The sequence below is a fragment of the Meleagris gallopavo genome, chromosome 2 (genome assembly GCF_905368555.1).
Source record: "Meleagris gallopavo chromosome 2, MGAL_WU_HG_1.1, whole genome shotgun sequence".
Lineage (NCBI taxonomy): Eukaryota > Metazoa > Chordata > Aves > Galliformes > Phasianidae > Meleagris > Meleagris gallopavo.
In genome coordinates, this window is record NC_139405.1 from 69,540,363 (window position 1) to 69,561,946 (window position 21,584).

The 21,584-nt window shown below is 33.2% G+C and overlaps 1 protein-coding gene across 1 annotated transcript in view; it reads right to left on the reverse strand.

The window, feature by feature from the left end:
- GRIK2 (glutamate ionotropic receptor kainate type subunit 2) overlaps nt 1-21,584 on the reverse strand; it is a 366,322-nt gene that overhangs the window by 245,511 nt on the left and 99,227 nt on the right. Inside the window, exon 2 of the mRNA XM_085217584.1 lies at nt 3,679-3,846. Coding sequence (XP_085073710.1) covers nt 3,679-3,846 — 168 coding nt within the window. The remainder of the gene's footprint in view (nt 1-3,678; nt 3,847-21,584) is intronic.

The window sequence follows — 21,584 nt, forward strand, 5'->3', positions numbered from 1 at the left end:
TCTAAGATTTCACTGTGAGCTGATGAATAGCAACACTTAACTTCTAAATAGTTCTCAGCTACATTTAATAAACACTTCTATGTCAGTGGAAGTCACAAAGGCCAGCAATTGTGCATAATTTGAAAAACACTGACAAGAGAAAAGATTAATACTCATTTGCGTATTACTTTTGGAAAAGGGCCTTATGGGACAGTATTCTAACCAAGGCTGTTTAAACATTAACTTCTTCATCAATCCATCAACACTATTCCTATTGAGATCCTAGTTACTCAGAAAATGTACGTGTCAAATGGATTCCAGTTAAGTATAAAGCAGATGACAAATTTCATTTAAATTGACAATTCTATGCCTGAAAAGCATATAAGCTGACTTGAAAAATTTAATGGCAAATGTCTGACTGACGTGATACTGCCATGTGAAAGTAGCTCAGTGTTCCTCTTTCCAATATAGGACGGCCCCATCTATTCCATGCTTCAGTAGTAACTTGTCTATTTTATTTCCTACAGTATGCTCCAGCATTAACTTGCAGAAGATGAGTTGGCACATTGCAGAAGGAAGCCAGGAAAATTAAGCAATACTGGAGACCAGTTTCTCAGTCCATGTCCTGCTCCTGTTCAAATCACTGCTATAGACGTAACTTTTATAAGCATGTGCCTTTCTAAGGAAGTATCTTATTTGGCAGAGAGAAGTAAGGGAAAGTATCTCCATAATCCAATATGAATGTATTTATATGAGGTTAGATTACTTAGTATTTTTACATCAACATCGTTGTCCCTCACAACTGAGGAAAGAAGCAGTAGAAACACATTTTACTGCATTATTTTTCCTCAATAAGTTGAAATTAATTTTTTAAATTGTGCCATGTCTGTCCTTTTCAGCATGATTAAAAATACTACAACTCTTCCAGAAATCATGCTGGCACACCTTTTTATTCTTGCAGAACATCAGTGGTTTAAATGAACTTCTCATATACACACAAGATCTCCACTGTATTACTAAGCATCGGATTAAGGCCTAAATGACTAGCCTGATAAAAAAACATTTATGCTAATATTGCCCTTCCTAAGAGTAATCAACAAGCTTTATGCAAATGTCAGTAAATGGGATCACTAACAACAGCAATAGCTACCAGATGGCTTTTCAATGGGCTTTTTTTTTTTTTTTTTTCTGTTTCTGTGATTTGAATAATGCAATGCTTTCACATGTGATTTAATACAACTCTATCAGATGCATACCAATTTTTGTAGTGCACTGAAGGATATTTTGTTTGCACTTACATTACTCTTCACTGAAACAGTATCTTGGAAATATCATCTTGCCTTCAGGTTGCTCTTTCATACAGCAACTTTAAAACCCCATTGATATTTAATCTGTATTCAGTTTAAAAAGTATTTGTTAGTAAGAGGTCTAAACAGGCTATTTTTTGATGCAGCACCTGCCTGGTCACTAATGGACATAATCATGAACCACAGAATGAGTTAAATGTTTCAATCTCACTGTTCAAACTTGCTTTGGAGTCATCATAATAAAATGAACCATTTTAGGCTAACCTTTAGCCTTTGATTCTGGACTAAAGTATCTCTCAGCATCAATATGGTTGGCTGTACTGTGAATTGATGAAGCAAAAAGCTATGAATACTGAAAAATTACAGATTTTTATACAGCCTGACTAGTTAAAAATAAAGATTTGCATTCTCATACAAGATGCAAACATGTACAATAAATATATCCAATCAATGACATTTTGCCATTCTAACATCAGCTATTCCATTCTATCAAGAATTAGCAATAGTAAGGCTACCTTTCAGTCTCCAAGCAACCCCTAAGTAAGGTCTAGAAGTAGAGTTATCAACTCTAAGATAGTTAAAAAATTAAAAATACAGAATAGATTTCTTCACTTTTTATTACTTCCATCAGGAATGAGGACAAACTATTCAATTAAATTTCACAAGGCAGAATGCGTTAGAATCAGGAAGTAGTTAAAGATAGAAGATGAGGAGAAACAGAGAAAGATGGGGCCAGAATTAAGGATTCATGTACTATTGGCTGAGATGGAAAGAGTAGCCTCTCAGAACATGATTTATCTCATCAGAATAACTATTCAAAAAACCTTTGTTAAAGAAATACCATACTTCCTTTCTCACTCTCTGCTGCAAATAAATCATTTTGCTAGACATAAATATTTAGTCTATAATATTTTTCATGTATCAAAGCATCTCAGAACAATTAAAATGCTTATTTCCATACAGAGATACTGTCTATTCTCATATCTAGCATCAACAGCCTTATAGTAAAATGGTTAATTTGAGAAATAAACAGATTAGCAAGATAAACTTTACATGTTTCAAAGAAAAAGCAAAAATATTTATCATTTCTAAATTGATTTTTAATCAGGATTGTATTCCATTATAAAGATGTACTTCGTATACATCCGTACTGACATAGCAGCTTTTCCCTAGCTAGCATTTCTAATGTAGCATCAGAAGTTTTCAATTTACTTAGCAAAAAAATCTCTTCTTGTGTAGGTTTCTCAGTTAGAGTGACATGTTGAGGACTAGATCTCTCTGAAGATTTAAGGTCCAAATCTCTCATAATAAATACAGGTTTACCTTTTCTTGTTAAGGATTCATATGAATCAGTTGTATAAACATATATATGAAATTTGATTTTCAATTTATAAAAAAATCTACCATTAAATAATGTGTCACAAAGTTTTGGGTTTTCAATCAAAAAAGGACATATAGGACTTTTACTGGATTTTCAACTTTCTACAATAAGGCAGTGATGCAGTATAACTCCTATGTGGCATCACAGTGTTTTAGATCAGAATGTAAAGCAATAGCTCATAACTTCAATTGTTTGTGAAAATCAAAGATCTGAAAATTTAGGAAAAAGTGTTCATAATATTTTATAATCTTGAAAAAAATCATCTGAACTGATGCTTTTACATTTACCTGGTAACAACATTCTTAAGCAAAGACTTAATTTTCAAGCTTATTTTTATGCTTTGTTCACATCACATAAGCAAAACAACTACTTGCTCTCTTCTGCAACACATGCCTGATAAAATATGCCAGTCGCATAAGATATTTGTGAAGACGCATTTAAAGTGATAGAATACCTAAAATTGAATTGGAGCTTTGGTAAATATCTGAGAATGAGATTTTAGCCATGAAACCATAAAAAATTCACATTCAGATTTTGAGCAGCCTTAATGAATGAGAGGGTTTTGTAGGCTTTCCTCTAGTAATGTTGGAAACATGCCTGATGGCATACAGACTTGACTACACCACTGAACTCTTAGCCTTTTCCAAGATTGCAAGTTGGAAGCACTTGGCATTTTCCAGGAAAAAAAAAAGGATGGGGGAAGTGTTTTCTGACACCAGAAGATCTAATCTCGAAAACACCCTAATCACAAAACTCAAGGGAAAAAAAAAAATCAGATTTCAAATGTTTAAAGAAATAGTTTTTGGATAGGGTAGTGGGAACATAGTTGACATAATGTAATTTTCGAGCAGTTACCATTACAGCTTTCAAGGGGCAATATATAAAACACTTTAATGTCAGCTACAACCTTGTACAATGTCACTGGATATCTTTATAGGCAGACTTTTTCAGGTAGGTAAAGCACGTGAGTTTTAGCTGCTAATTAAAGAAATTAAATACACAAATGGTTACCTTTTTTGGATGCTTCAAAACTGTCATAGAGATTTATCTTTTGGGTGTCATATGTTAATGTAGTGTTTGGCAGAAGAGTTCTGTTTCTGTTGATTGTGTTCACAGCAAATCTGAAGGCTAATTCTTCTGCTCCCATTGGACCAGATTCCACACACTCAAAAATACCACCTGGTGGTGAGGGAGAGAAAGAAAAAAAGAAAGAAAGGAAAAACAAAAAACACTAGTAAGCCAAAATGGCATAAAAGAACAATTTTATTATCATTTTGGAAAAAATTTCTCCAGCCTATATGTAGGATATAGAATATTCTTAACCTAATAAACTTGATATAGTGCAATTAGTGTAAAATATCCCATGATTTCAGTGATAATGATATTGGGGTCAAACTATAACCCAACAGCACTAGACATTAATCAAACTTACCTTAATGAAAATACGTTGAGTGTTTTTTTTGTTGTTGTTGTTGCTGTTTGGATACTTTGTATGTTTTTTGTTGTTTTTATTATAAAGACACTCTCTTTACTAGTAGAAATAAAAACACTATGACAATATAAAATAATCACATTATTTAGAAGGAAAAAAGTGCAAGGACGAAGAACATGTAATTATTATTTTACATACTTAAATCTGAAAAATTGCATTCACAACTTCTAGATCATAGGTACATGGAAGGCAAGATTTCTGGAGCCTTGTTTTCTACTGGTCTATGCATTATATAGTATAATGAAGTGGAAAGTTCATTGGAAATGCAATTCACAAAGAAGAATATTAGAAGGACACCTCAGACTGTGTCTTGATTGTGCCTCAGATGTGTACTGATTTATACATATTTTAGCACAACTGTGTACCTGAACATACATATATATGTTGAGCAGAGGTTCAAATTGTACTTATCTGCACTGAGCTCAATGTATATGCTAATCTTAATTTCAACAAATAGAGAATTCAACTACAGTCTACATAAAGCTCGATCACATGTTGAAAGCATCCCCAAATGGACTGTCAGAGTAGGACACACCTAAAAAGACAGGCAATTTCTAGAACTGCCTTAATCTTATATGAGCCAAACAAGAATGTTGTACGTCAGTCCTTCTCATCTTGTAATAAGATATCACTGCCCATGAAATATAAATTAATATATACTTTGCAATAATAATTTATTCTTTGTTCTGGAAAGGCCAAGAATATGGTGTCAATAAAAGTAATTCTTCCCAAGGCATAGAATACCTAAAAAAAAAAAAAAAGTCAGCATCACTACTGCCCTTTCTGTTCTTATGTTAACAGTATCTGTGAATAATAGTAACTAGGACAAGACAGGTATTACATCACTGCAAGAAAGTTTTTCATTCATTTTCTCCTAATGTGTACGCATTCATTTTGAAAGTAATGTTGCTACCTGGCTTTGTATTATCTAAAAAAATCTTATCCTGGTTTCTCAGAAAGAAACTATCAGTATAGGAACTAAAACCAGACTTTGCAAACAACCTAAATTTGGAAAAAAGTCTTGTTGAGCATCCAATTAGACAAATCATTTCTAAAGCAAAAATAATGTGTATTAAGTTATTAACTCCTTCCCTCTCATATATTATTAAACACAAAATGGCCTTTCAAATTTGCAAACCTTTTGATTCTTCCAGTCTGTTTCTCAACAGAATATGGAGAACAGGTGTTATTATTTATTTTTTTTTTTTCCCAGCATGTGAGCCCTTAAATTCCTGGTGAGTGCCCTAGGGACAGATGCTCGACAAGTATTAACCACTGAAATGAGACTTGTCAAATAACTATTTTAAAAATAGCATTTATAGGAGAGATAAACATTTGAGAATAATCCAGATAATCAAGAAATGATTCACTTGATTAAACATATAAGAATATATATAATAGGTAGCCAATATTAACAGCAATTTGAAGCTTAAAAAAAAAGGCAAATATGGACTTAGTACATTTTAAAACTGAAAAATTAACCTTATTTGTTTAAACAATAACATAACATGAGATTCCTGCTTTTTGAATTTAATAAACTATTCAGGACAATGTAATCTGATAGACAAGATTTTGTGCTGTTTAAGGCTTATAGTGTCTAAACATTATAAATCAAGCTATGATATATAGGAAGATTCTATGTTAATTTTTTTTTTTTTAAATGTTGCAGAAAGTTAAAAAATAGTGAATGTATGCTAAATATAGGTATTAAGACAAGAAAAATTACAAAAAGTTACCATAAATATAATCAGAATTAAGACAGGTTTTATAGATATTCCTAGAGACATGTGGAAAACACTTATTCAAAAAATTTTGAATAAATAATATCAGTAAACAGTAAAACAGTAAGCAGTAAAAAAATATTATATCCTAAGCAACAAAGGATTTACAAAGAGAAATATGCAATACAGTGTACCTTTCTTCTCTCAGAAATTTTTACACTAGATTCTTAGAATCATTTAGGATGAAAAGAGCCTTCAAGATCAAGTCCAACTATTCCAACTCTCAACAAAACAGAACAAACAGTATTGTTGATGGCCACTGCCATTCTTAATTGCTTAGTTTCTAATCCCTATGAGAAGCACGAGGTCACACTTGACTCACGAGTGGCGTCATCCACTCTGTAACTTGAAACCACTCAGAAAAGGGACCCCAAGCTTCCTACCTGAATTTTTGCTAGCCTCCTCCTGATATTCGCTACATCTTTCACATTCTGTGGCAGTAGCTGAAAGCAAGAGCACCTTCTGCCTTACTTCAACAGCTAAACTAGGCACTGCTGGGCATGCATCACGGAAGATTTGCTTCTTTGCTCCTCCCAGGGCACCTGCCACTGGTTGCTAGCAACCAGAACATCTTGGACTGGGCAGACTTTGGTCTGAACTATGACATCCTGGCTTGCCTATATGCCACAGTTGCCCTGGAGAAACATGCTGCAGCTCTGGGACCAGCACCAGGGAGGCAGGGGTCTTCATTTCAAGAGAATTCAGATTTGCCTTGTCATGACCTCCAATTTGAGAAGCGCTTGAGCTGGAACTGGACCAGAGAATGGCTGAGAGTTTTGACACCGACAAGTGCCCTGCAGCAAAAAGCACACGGCACTTCAGCAAAACAGAGACATGGAATACAAGTTTATGCTCATTTTTTTCCATTGAAAGATTTTCTTCCTTAACTTATATTTGCCTGAAGCTCAATACAATCTTGCTTTTTTATTCCTGTATTTTTCATTCTCCTCATCTCAAAGTCTTGAGATTGGGAATACATTGTCAAAGATGCAGCCAGTATATCTAAAATAAAGATGGTTTTGACCTCCCATATTCATGTAATTCTTAATGGGAGTGATAGTCTATCACATAAAAAGAACAAGTTTATGAAAATGGCAAAGCCCCTAACTTCTGTAAGTGGCAACAGCATGTATAATTTCCCATGTTCTCCACTAAGTGTTTTCTTCTCTCATTCACACTTTTTCTGTCTTCATGATAAATGCACACCCTCAAAGGTGGCAGCACAAGGTCTGTCTTCATCAAGGTAGATTTCCATTCATAAGGAAAACAGGTAGAAAGAACAATCTGTTTCTGTCATCCTATGATTAGAGTATTTTCCTGGGAGGAAGGAAAATATAGCTTCTGGTTACTACTTTTTAACATTTTTTGCTAGATGGATGCTGAATTAAAAATAAGAACTTTAGAATATAATTATGCCATATACTTGTTTTCTATCAGTTTCTAACTTGAACAATGTCAAACTTACACTTCAATTTCAGGCTATTTTTATGTCTTCTGAAACAGTGAGGAATTAATATCCCATAATTCAATACTTTGGATGCTGAAAGAAGTAGTTTCAATCTTAATCTGTGCACTAAGAGCGTTGAATCATCATGTTCTTAAAATGCGCCATGTCCTACTAATACACAAAATGGCTGAGAATGCCAAGTTCCCCCATACTAACAAGCAGCTGCTAACTTTGACCAACTTAATATTGCATTCAGGGTACCACAGTTTTTAATCAATCTACTTGAATTTGGTGTACAACTGTGAAGTTGCATACTTACATAGAGTAGAAACTTAGGCAGACACATCAACATTCTATGGTTCAGAATCTAGTCATAAAATAACAGCTCCTTGTTCTTCAGTCAAGAGCTCTGTTAAGTATATGTGGAAGTCTATGTTCCAGATATTTTCAGGATGCTCAGCAAAGACACAAGTATGTATGAATCCAGGCATTGATAGAAATGGGAGCATTCAATAGAGTGCTTCCTCTCTTGTCGCATGAGATACACTTGAAACCTAACGCATAATCATCAACTGCCTTGGTCTTACTCCTCACTCCTCCTTACTGTTCCCGTATTTAGCAATAAAGGCTGAGTATTTTTTAAATAAAATATTGTATATAAAATACATCTACTAGCTTAATACTGGAAAATAAATCAGAAATAACACTAGATTAAAAAAAAAAAAAGGAAAGGAAATGAATACACTTTTTGTACTTCAGCTATACTTTACTGTAGAAGAGAACTTGTTTCTCCAATCAGTTATAGTGTACTGAGTCATGCTGTTCCTTCCCAAGAAGGCTTTTTCCTCTATTTCCAATGGACCTTGTATTCAGGATAGCCTGATTAGTAATCAAACTGAGGAATGCATTGCATGTTCTCAGATAAGCAGACAGGAGAGTCATAAATCTTGCCACTGACATGTAGAGAGTCAGCCAAGCCAATGCCTATCTCTGCCTAACAGCTTGAGAAAAAAAAAAAAAAATGTAGGTACTGGGATTAGTTTTATAATAACAACCACATGCAAAACCATAATAGGCAGAAACACAGGTCTTCATGTACAAACAGAATATCCTAGAGGTAACATGAATTTTTTTTTGCTACCTCACAGCAGAGAGAAAATTTTAAAGAAGTAGTTTAGCATTTAGTGTTTTAGCGCCATATGTTAAGTCTTCATTTATAGTGTTAATGATATAAGATCTCTGGCCTATGACAAAAAGTGTAGGGAATACAGCATCACATAACTATAGCTCAACCTCTAGCTCATAAAGTTTTGCTGACTGTGCACACTAAGTGATGACTGTATAGGTGAATATTTTCGCAGTCATGATTACCACTTCACAAAAGTTTATAAGACTCTGGTGGTGACCAACAACTGATGAATCGCAGTGTTGAGAATAATTTCAGATAGGCCAATAGAAGCCAGATGTGCAAAAACCACTGTGTAACAATATTTAAATATTATATATTTTGCAGTGATTTCCAGGATAATTAAGGTCTCCTGAATCCTGATATACTTAAACTACTTTTACTGAATCTGAAATTCATTATAGTTCTTCATTGCAGTCATCATCACTAATAAAAATAAAAAATAAAAACACATTTGTATGACTAATTATTGTTAAAAGAACCAATAAGGAAAATCCTGTCTTCAGTGTAATACCGAAGCAGTTTCTTCAAAAATATTTAAAATTTTTGAAAAAAAATTATAGTAACATTTTATCAAAAAGGACAAACTACGTACTGCTGAAATTAGTATAAGTAACATAACTGTAATCATCTTTCAGGGAAAAAGTCTAAAATTGTTCTTTAAAAAGCTATACAAAGTAAAAAAAAAAAAAAAAAAGACGGACTTTTCAGTTTACAAGTCATATTGGTTTTCTGACTTTCAACTCATTTTGCTCAAATAGAAAAGGCCAGATAAAAAAAAAATACGTCAATGTGGACACGTTTTAGCAAAGATTACAAAATATAACTAAAAAATTTATACAGTAAAACTATATAAAAAAAACAAAATAGTAAATATGGCTGATATAGAATAAAAGAATTTATCCTTTGTATCACACTATCACATTCTCAAGTTTGTTTCAACAGAAATGAATGCTGCATAATTACTGATGCTACAGGCTATTTTATAGTCTGTTCCTTCTGAAAAATTAAATGTTTAAATATACAACAGAAGACCACTCTACTTCAGGTCATACTCTGACAAATTAATTGAAATGAAGCTTGTTGACAAGTTAATTTTCTAAATTCATATCATTGAAAGCATATCAACTATGTATAGAGTTGTAAATTTTTACTGGTTTGGCATCAGGAATTTACTAGAATAGTTTTCATATATGAAATCAGGAGAGAATAATTTAAACCTGAACTCATTCTAGTACAACATCATTGACATTAATTAAGTTATGGAAACAGCATTTATTATAATTTATGTTTTAACTTGCATGAGGATATAAGATGAAGTTCCTTTTTTTAATGTAAAAACTTCTTAATATCTGTTTTAACAGCTATAACTTTTACATTATATTTATTCCACTGCTACAAGAACACAAATTCACACACTTCTACCAACAGATGAGCTCTTAATTAACACATTATTAAAAGTAATATCAGTCACATCATGGTGAGCAGTTATCAGGGAAGACTGAGGCAAAAAAATGTTTAAATACCTCAGCCTCCTTCTCCTTGTCTGTTGCCACCAGCCTGCCTCTGTTGCTTACTAGAGAGGATATGCTCTCCTGGCCTTTCCCCTTCAAGCTGAGCATCTAGTAGAAGCTTTTCTTGTTCTTTGTGGCATCCCTAGCCACGTTCAGTTCAAGTTGAGCCTTGGCTTTCCTGACCCCATCCCTACACAGCCTAACAGCTTCCCTATACTCTTCCTACAGTACATGTCCCTGATTCTACTGCCAGTGCATTTTCTTCTCGTTCTTCAGTTTGACCACCAGGTCCTATTTCATCCACACCAAACTCTTGCCTTTCTTTCCTGACTTGCTACTCCTGAGAATAGAGAGTTCTTGCACCCTGAAGAAAGCTTCCTTAGAGATCTGCCAACTCTGCTCCACACTTTTGTCCATATGGACAGTTTCCCAAGATGATTTCTGGACCGACTCACTGAAGAGCTGGAAGTTAGCTTTCCTAAAGTTTAGCTTCTTAATTTTACTCTTCACCTGTCTCATATCCCTCTAGAGCTTGAACTTAAACATAGCATGGTCACTACAGCCCAGGCAGCCTCTAATCCTGATGTCACCAATCAGCTCATTTATATTTATGAGCAACAGATCCAAGTATCACATCCTCTCCAGGTGGGGCCATCAATTACTCGACTCAGGAAGTTACACTCAGTGCATTCCAGGAGTGCCCTGAATTGCCTGTAGCTTGCCATGCTACTTTTCCAACAGATGTCTGGGTAGTTGAAGTCTCCCAGCAGGACAATATGTGATTGCAACGCCTCCTATAGCTCGAGGTAGAAGGCCTCATCGACAGACTCTGATGGATCCAGTGACATATCACTGACATGGTATGGATGATACTGAAAGCTGGGGGCGTAGCAGTTGCTGTGCTGAAGTAATTGATCAAGGTCTCTGACTGAAGGAATTTTCACTGGAATCAAGTGTGTTGCAATCAAGGCTGCTGTAATCAAGGCCGTAATGATAATTCTGTCCCAGATTCTGTGGAAGAGGGAAGTAGAACCAAGAATTTCTGAGGGTTATTGTCGCATACACTGATTTCATGAACTAGAAATTTATCAGAAAAATAAATTCTCATCCAATACAGACACAATGAACATCTTAATAATGCAGTGGAGGCACAAGTATTAAAAAAAAAAAAAAAAAAAAATCAGTAAATTGTTCTGAAATGAGACAGTTTACATTAAGGATGGAATCAATATTTGAAGGAAAAATCATAGAATCCAGCAAACATTGTTGTACAGATATATAGATTTTTTAGTTATGCATCAAAAAGATTACTTGGTCAAAAGATATTTTAATACTGCTGTATGGTACTGGCAGCTCTAAGATATGTTTCTCCTAAAAAGATTTGAATTATCTGGATTTAAGACAAATAGAACTATATATTTTGATTGTAAAATATTTGAGGAGATAAATATTCAGTCAATGTTGGATTTATACTGTTAGTTTAATTTTAAATTATACCACAACAAAAAAAATTTCTATTGTAATTCTCAAACATGAGGAAATACATGATAAGAAATAGTAGGAGGAAACAATAAGCCTGGATATCAACTGAACCAAAGTTGCTTGAAGATTTTTAAAAGAAAATACGAAGACATTAAAATGACTATAATTATCTTTACAATTATATTTTAAAAAACAAGTTCATGCATTCCAGCATTAAGTCAGATATGAAAAACAACATGCCAGAACCTTGCTTTTCATCAGTACAGTTACCAAATATGCTTTGAAAGTTATCAACATATAAAAATACATAAGTATTTTTAAATTAATATTACTAGACTGGATATGTAGCATGCATACATAAAACACTCCTTCTGATACCTTTTCTATTTATAAATATTACTCATTTCAGTCAGAATATCAATTGAGCATGACTACAGACAATTGGCAAAGAAAATTCTAAATGCATTTATCTACAGTGTTAGAATACACTGTCCATAAGTTTTCTTCCCACTTTAAGGATATGCATTAGCTTCTTCTGACACACTAAACAATTTATTACATAATACAATTGATAATCTGAATGGAATTGTAATATTCACATAGTATTTAGATTCCCATGACTAGAAGTAGCAAAAGGAAACAAAACACTAAAAGGAATGTGACAATGAAAATGGACTCATTTTGATAAAATGATCTTTCCAATATTTTAGCTAATAAAATGTTTTTAACTGTATTAAACATACTTCTGCTTAATTCCACTATTCACTTAAAAAAAAAAAAAAAACCAGACAAAACACAGATAAAAACCTTTTCAGTTTTCATGCAGAAAACATTTTTCAAAAATTTCATTAAGGAAGACAATATGCAATGTAAAATGATTTGATTTTACAGAAATACGTCAATACAGACTAATGTAGAAGCCGTACACGTGTTTATAGGCTATACAAAGAATAGTTCCAATCTTCACTCTTTCCTACTTAGTGATATTAATCATAAGATGTGCATACCACAGATCATTTCACTTTATTCTAGAAAGCCATAAAACATATCAAAATATTGGCAAAACCAGCTTCCCAAACTCCACACGTAGACCATAGGTAAACAATAACTATAATACACTCTGCTAGGTTGTTGTTGTTTTTTTTTTTTTTTTTTTTTTTTAGTATCTGTCAAACTGTTATTCATCCATTTTTTCAAACACTGATTTTTGTCCTGGATTACATTTGAGAATTCAGACTACGAACAGATCAGGAATGAAGGAGGGACACGGAGTCTGATCTTAGAATCATAATTTTTCAAGAAGGACTTAGAGAAAAAGCACACCTAATTTCTTCAAAGCAATTCACAAAGTCAACAGTACCAGGTTACCAGAAATCCCATGACAGTTCCTTTGAAAACTGTAAAGTCTTCCAGAAACGATAGGAAACCAAGCATGTAAAGAAATATGCTGATATATGAGGCTCATGCTAAGATTCTTTGGCATCTAAAGCCAAAACAAAACTTCACTGAAATCAAGAGACTCAATTTGTGGAAATTAAAGCCCAACTTACACATAAATGCACTGCACACAATGGCACCTCCATTCCACTAGTGATGGTTTAGTGATTAACATTTATCAAATAAACAAGGTGTTAAAGCATAACAAAAAACAAAGGTTCCATTTTTTACTGAACTCTAAGTCAATGTCTTTCGCTGTTCAGAGCCACGTGCCAACCATCAGACAATATACATATATCATAATATCTTTTATTGAAGAAAAGTTACCCTGTGTACCGAAATTATTAGTCTACAGAATCCAGAAAGTAAGAATAAGTTATCACACGGTTACTCTGCTCAGAGTGACGCTCAGTCCACAATTTGAAAATTTGATTTTTATCCAATGACTGTCAAGTAGAAAATGCTTAAATAAAAGTGAAAGCCAGATTCAGGTCTCAGGTTTCCTTCCCATTACAGTCTAAGTCACCAGCTTCAAATTTGCTTCCCTATATAATCCTAAATTTCATTTCACAGTAGTAGTGCACTCACTGAAATACTTTTATTTAGTCAGATTGTTTTCTGTTGGCACTTTCTGATCAAATAATTTCAAATACACCTTCAGCATCAAGCATGTGGCATGCAGCAGTACCTTAAGAGTCAATTCCCAGTTATCCAGTTACCCAATTGCCTGCATTTCCCAAAATCTAGAAACACTAAAATGAGCACTACAAAATCCAGCAAATGAGAATTATCTAATATGCATTACAATTTTAACTGAAGTTAATTAATAAAAGGTTAGCATAATTTTCAAAATATGTAACGTAGTTTTTGAATTCCACTTTGCTTTTCTTTTTTAATGCTTAAATGTTCAGGAGTTTGTATATATTTAAGTGATTTAAGAAAGTTCAAAAACTGCATTTTCCTACTTTTCGTCCTTTTCTAAAGGTTTTCAGATAGAATGCCTCTTGAAACAATATATTACTTGACTTGAAAAAAAAAAAAGGGAAAAGAGTAAAGACATACTCATACACTGTTAATATAAACATGCACATAACAGTATCTCAAATATTATTCTATGGATAAGAACTATGCTTTTCACCATGATCAGGAGACTCGCTCTCTTAATTATTAAGAACCATTAAATATATACTGCTGATCATTAGGTTAATGAAATAGCGTTTAGAATATTTCTGTGGAGAAAGATGCTACAGCTGTCTGAATGAAATACCCATATTGCTTATATTTAGTGAAGTACTTTTATTCCCACAAATGTTTCAGAAAAAAAAAAAAGAATTGCAGTATTTTTGCTGTGCATAGGTCATAATCTGTAAAGAATCAAGGAAGAAATATTTTTAAATGAAAAACTTAAAGTACATTCTCTATGTGCTTCCTGAAAAAAGAAAGGGAACAAGTGGTGTATTTGCTTGTATAGTAGGGACTGGAACATTGTGGTTTTGTTTTCTAAGGGCTGTATACAGGAGTTATGAAATAATTTTCTTTTTCTGGACGTGGCATTGTAAGTTGCTTTTTCTTTCTTAGTAGTTATATTTTATGAAATTATTTTCAAATTTTTCTGCCATTGTTATAATACCTTAATTGGAACAGTTTATTGTTTGTTAGTTTTTAATGTTAATAAAAGATAACCCTTCCTCAATACTGCTTGAAATATTTAACCTCCTTTCAAAATGGTTTCTGACATTTTCAGATTACTACTGCAGAAATGCAGTGAAATAGCAAGAAAACATAAAAAGACATGAAAGTATTTAAAATCAATCTTCAAAATCACACTTATGAAAAAGTTTTAAATGTGACAAATAAACATTTTTGACTTTTAAATGTAACAATGATTCACTTCAATACTTCTGTTTTCAAGAATGTTTTTAAATTAGAATGTTTCTTAGAAAGTAAGTCATTATGTTTTCATCTTAGCAATCTTACCAAATTCATTTTTGCCAAAAATATCACTACTCTGTTTAAAATATGACATGCACTGGTACAGAATTATGATTTAAATGCTTCAAAGCTATTTTCTGAAGATTACTATGAATATTATTTGAAAAATCTTTACTATTGCTGTCTCTAATGTACCAGCTGCTTGGATTGTATACTGCTAGTGTTTTCACAGTTTCTCAGTGATTTGTTTTTGTAATCTTCAACTAGATGGAGGAACTAAAAGGAAAAAAAGTGAGTACAGCAACAAGCAAACTATGAACAAAAAAGTACTCAAGTAATAGCTGCTGCTGTTGAAAATTCCAAGTAATAAAAAAGTAATGGAATACATAGCAAGATTGTTGAGTGCTACTGTGGATAAGAGCGAAAGTTAAATAAAACCAAAAAAGCTTATCTTTCAAAAGCTATTAGGATGCATCTGCTCCTAGACTGAGCAAATGTATGTATAAAGTTTAAAAATATCTTGCTCAGATTTCCTTAGCCCACTTATTCTATAAGTTCTACCAATATTGAAACATACTGAAACGTGCTACTTCTGTAAGATAATCCAAGATAAATTATGTTTATCTGTATGGCATATAAGCAGAAACTGAAACACTGCTCCTGAAATAAATGAAATGTACAATATCAATTCCCTAAATAACAAGAAATATAATTGTATAAAAAAGCTTCCTGAAAACTTTTCCATGCTATTTGCTTCTAAACATTACTCTAAAGATATGCAGATTTTTGCTACAGGACCGTATTTCTAAAGCCATTTACTTAGTATCGTAAGCATCGGTAAAAAGAAAATTAATGCATATGAAAGTCAAGAGGCTCAGAAACTGATAATTTATGACCATTTCATGCAGAGAACAGATTATAGCAGGATCTCAAACAAGCAAAACAAACAAGCAAAAATGTTTAATGAGGCACAAGAGGGTCTATTTCGATATAATACATCTCAGGGATACTGATTCAGTTCTCCACTGATAAAAACAGAGGTGTTTACTCACAGCCTTTGGAAATATTATCAGAGAGACTGGATGGAAAATGTTGTACTTGATCTGAAGCTGAACACTTCATGCTCATCTTTGCACTACATATGACTTCAGTTTCTTTCTCTTAATAATTACACAATTACATTTTCCATAAGAAAGAAGGCGATAATGCACTGGCACTGGGTCATATTAAGTAAAATCACCAAGACATTAACTATTTCCTTTTGGATAGTTGAAATATCAGTAAGAAAACAGAAGGAAAAAAAAAAATGTTAGAAAATATCTAGAAGAAATTATTTGTGAATTGTAAAATATAGAAAGTACATTCTACAGACTGTAAACAAACTATCCTTGTTTACTTAAAAAGATAGAGGGCCTTATTTGATGCTAATTATATGTATTTATTGCAAGTTTTCCATTGGAGTATTTCAATTTTTTGCAGAGGCATGATAAGAAATATTTTTCAGTGCACCATCATGGGCAAAGATCATCACTTCCTAATGTGGCTTAAAAATCTAACATTACAAGACAGAATAGGTCAAAGAAAATTAAACTTAATTTAAAAACCTTGTAATTTAGGCTGGTGTTGATGCAACACAAAAAACTAAAGCTTCACCTTCTGGAGGCAGGGAATTTTGTTTCTGAGGCAAAAATGCAATCCGAACTAGAAAACATTACGTAATATATGTTTGTCTAATAGGCATTTTGTAGGCTGAGAGAGAACATATTTGAAACTCTTAACTCTCCATTTCATCTTTGTGGTGCAGTGATGGATTCGCTCATCAAAATTAGAAGTTTATCTAAAAACCATGATTTCTCAAGCTGACAGATAAAAGTCCTAATATTTTTTTCCTTTACTGAAGCATAATAGAAATGAAAGGTTGCAGTTAAATTTAATTCCATGGAAGTGTTAAAACAGGGGTCCTCTTCTAGACCCCTAGCACATTTTCTGAATCAAAAAGAGCAATCTTATGCACTTTAAATTAAAACATTATATTAATATAAGTTTTGTTCTGATTTTAATTACTTTTTATTTTAATATTGGATAATCTTATTTTTACATTTTAAAAAAGCAATCAATTAGCTAGGTTACACTATTAGATTTCAGTTTAGGCAGATAACAGACTAGAGCCTCATTCTTAAAAAATTTTATGGTGTAAGCTTGGGCAGCTTTTAAGATCAAAAGATGCTAGCTTTTTAAACAGAAATCTCATCTGTTAGTCTTCTGGTAGTCATCACTAAGAAATTGCATTACCCTCAGATAGTAAGACATCATTGTATCCACACTTTATGTGTCAAGGAATAGCTTACATTTACTGTAGATACTACGACATATGACGTGTTTTTATCTTTCAAAAATGTACACTTAGCTTTAAAGATTCATGTCTAGCTCACATAAAGTCCCAGTGTTCTCCCTAAAAACTCTAAGCCAGAGGTTTAGTTGTGTTGTACCGTTTTTATGATTGTACTTTTGTTTTGATAAATCACTACTCCAGAATTTTAAGTATATTTGCAATTACTGCTTTAAACTGAAGCTGTAGACAGTTAATTCTGGGGACATTCAGTCGTCCTAAAGTAGTCACCTATTGCTTTGCCGGAGAGCCTAGTATCTCAGAGTGCAACCTACTATATCCATCTAGCAAATAAAGCAAATAACTCATTGGACATGTCACCACTTTTGTAAATAGGTCTGAAAGAAGTATGTCTCAACAGCATCTACATTGTGGTAGTTGAACACTACTCTCTGAAATGAACTCAATTTCACCTACTCTTTAAGGTTTTGTCAGTTTGATTTTTTTTAATTATTTGTATTTTTTTAATAAAGTAAATGTCTCTTTCAAATCAGTTATTGGAAACAGCCTTAAGATGAGATGAACTTTATTCTGAAGGAGGTCAGAAGATTTCCCCACTGCTCCTTGTTAAATACAAAAAATCCACACTTTTAAATACATGCCTGATTTCCTGTAGGTGAAAATTATCAGCTCTTGTTCACTAAGAAAAATTAAAATGTTATTTCAGCAGTTCTGATGATGATGATACACACAACTGCAAGTGTTAGTTACTAGTTTCAGGTACACCAAGTTCAACCAACTGCGAAAAAAAAAAAAATACACAAGTAATACAGAATTTCTGCAAGATTCATTCTACTAGAAAACTGCCAAAGCTATTCTAACAGTTTCTACTATAACCAAAAAGAAAGGCATGTGCAGAGATTTATTCAAAGATAGGTAGACTGAACAGTTCTTGGCAAGTGTCCTTTGACTTCTTGCTTTTTATTGAGGGAGTTCAGATAATACGAATTAAACCTCATCCTTAGAGCCTCTTTTCTACTTGTTCTCTGCATGTTTGCAACCACACAAGAGGATGTAAGAAATGCAGTTAACATACTATGAAATCCTACTGTGATAATTTTCTGAAACAATGCAGTTATATATGCATAATTAATTTCATACTTCACTACAGCATGTTTATTTCTTATTCTTTACTATGTCTTTTTTATCAAATTGCTTTTTAACAAAGACAATTTTTTTTTTTATACAACCTAATACACTTTTATGTTTGGTGTATTGTGGTTTAATTACTTAATGTTAACTGTGCTTTGAAACTGCGCTTTATTGTGTTCCCCCAATAAACAAAAATGTTATTTCATGTAGAGATTTTCCCATAAATATGCTCACAAATTACAGCTTATTATGCTCAGAAAGTAGCAGGGATTTCTTTAGAACTGACATAAGCCAAAGCACTAGAGAGAAAAATAGGTTTTCTAATCCTCCACATTGATGTATGCAAACATCATAAGCATGCATGCCTTCATACTTAAATTCAAATCCGTAATAAGTCAGACCTGTAGAAAGGTTTGTTTAGGATACAGTGACAAGTTAGATGAAATGCTACTGATGCCATGGGAACAATGAAGCATGACATTTTGTCTTTTAAATCTGGCAACAAATTTACTGGAAAATTAAGAGATTAATTTATTCTGTTTTCAGAAAGGTGGCATTATAGATACACGAATTAAACACGTATATGAGGGAGGTTAAACTCCGGTTTTATTTACATGTATATTGAGCTGTTTCCTAAATTTATTTGGCACCTTGGATATGCATTCATTTGCAGTTTTCATTCATGGAAATCTATACATACCAACCTCCCAAACCTGTCTTTTAAGAAATTTCTTTAAAAATATTTTCTTTCATCTAAATATAAAATGAAATTACATACATCTTTTGCCTATGCTAGTTTGTTACTAAAATATTTAGACCAAAGTGGATAATCATGTATCCACTTTTCAAAAAGAATTTAATCTCTGATTAAGATCCTCCCCTAACCTACTAATTGTTTTTGTTTTGTTTTTTAATTTGATGCTACTTTCTTCTACAACTTAAAGAAAACAACACAAGTTCAGATTTCTCATTAATAAGAAGGGAATTTTAAGGATTAGCCGTCATCTTTCTGAATTTTTACACCTTAGAATAAAAACCTATTTTCAAAATTTGTACAACTTAAGTCAGATCCTGTCTTCCATCAGTTCTGTGATGTAACTTTTCATTAGACATTGTTCGATATCTCTGCTCTTCTCAGGTTTTTCCAAACTAGCAGGCTAATGAAGTGCAATAATTTAAGTCTAAGCACGGGAAAGCGCTATCACTCATGCTAGAGAGCAGATGTGCAGGCAGCATACTGCAAAAATCATCCAGAAATGCATAACTAAACCACTAATCTGAAACAAACAAAAATATACAGATTTGTCAGTTGGTCACACAAGCTTAGAAGAGGCCAAATCCAATTCTCATTTCTGCAACTCATTTCTAGATCTTCAGAAGCAACTAAACTGCATTGTTTGAAATTTACGGATACTTCAGAAGCAACAAATGATTTAAACAATTCTAAATGTAGTTGAACTAAATTTTTCTGAATAATTCACCCTGAATAATTCAGCTCTGAGATCTTGTACTTCAGGCTAGAAGTTACTTGTTCACTGTCCCTTGTATGACTTTAGCAAACGACAAGCAATTCTAATTGGAAAGGATGTGATGCAAATGACTTTCACACTGTCCCTTACAGATGCAAATGTGGATAATCACTGTTGATATACTTAAAGAATCCTTCAAATATAAAATACTTGATTCAGTCTCATTTTAACATTTGGCTACTGCTGAACGGCACTTGCACAAAATTCAGGCTGTCTCTATTTTTCATTTCACTGCCCCAGTAAGCAGGCTGAGGGATGGCAAAAGCTCTGAGGAGACCTTACAGCAGCCTTCCAGTACTTGAGGAGGGCCTGCAGGAAAGCTGGAGAGAAACTTTTTATAAGGGTGTGTAGCAACAAGGGGCAAGGGGAAATGGTTTTAAACTGGAAGAGGGTAGGGTTAGAGTAGATAGTAGGAAAAAATTATTTGCTATGAGGGTGGTGAGACACTGGAACAAGTTGTCCAGCAAGGCCGTGGATGCCTGCTCCCCAGAAGCATTCAATGCCAGGCTGGATGGGGCTTCGAACACTCTTGTCTAGAGCAAGGTGTCTCTGCCTATGGCAGGGGAGTTAGAACTAGGTGATCTTAAAGGTTCCTTCCAACCCAACCATTCTATGATTCCATTATACTATTTAAATATTTTCTCAATAGTTATAATTTAATACACAAAAAAAAGTTAAAACTTCTATAGTTTTACCACTTTATTATAAGTGAATATAAGGTCTGTGTAGTCACAGGCCAAATCAATTTCTGCTTAGCCAAACATATGATTTTAGTTAAAACAGTGGCGAGAAAGATCTTTTGTTTGCTCAAAATATCAAGCTGGAAATAGGAGTTATTAGAAAATGTTGCGGACACAAACTCAGAGCAGAATGAGTTAATGCCAACTACACCTGCATTACTAGAAGATGTATTTGACAAAGCATTTCACAAATATGCAATTAAAAATTAATTCAATTTGGCTGGGACACAAGCACTCTTAACAGCAGAAGGGCCATCAACAAAGGGCAGAAAAAGGCAAATGTAATGCCTGTTCTGAGAATCATTGTTAGGATCAACTCTCTTAATTACATGAGAGTAAAAAAAAAAAAAAAACCACATTAAAAAAACACATTAATTACATTAACACAGCACCTGAACTGGAAAGTGCTGCAACTACTACAGAGAGCATAGGACTAACATGAAATCAACCAGTCAACTAAAAAAAATTTAAAAAATTACGCACACCGGGGTGAAAGGAAGTCAAAGTATTATCAAAGATACATTATTTAAATACTTAAAAGAACAAATGAAAAAAAAAAAAAAAAGTATTTCTGCTAAAACCTAGTTATGATGCTTCACAAATCTACAATACAATATGCGAGAGCCAAAGCATGATAGCAAAGCCCACGGGGATAACAGCATTAAGAAGAATGCACCTGAAACAGTGTGCAAAACTAAATGCCTAAGGATGCCTAAGGGAAGAGTAGAGGACAGGAAAGAGAAAAAATTAATCCAGAGAAACATCAGAATAATGCAAAGCTGGGAAAGTCAAGAAGATCTGTAAACACAATTTGGTATACTCAAAAACACTCAGAGCACATTCTTTCTATGAAGAGCATGAAAATACGCCCTCAAGTTTTCTACTAGAAGCTACAG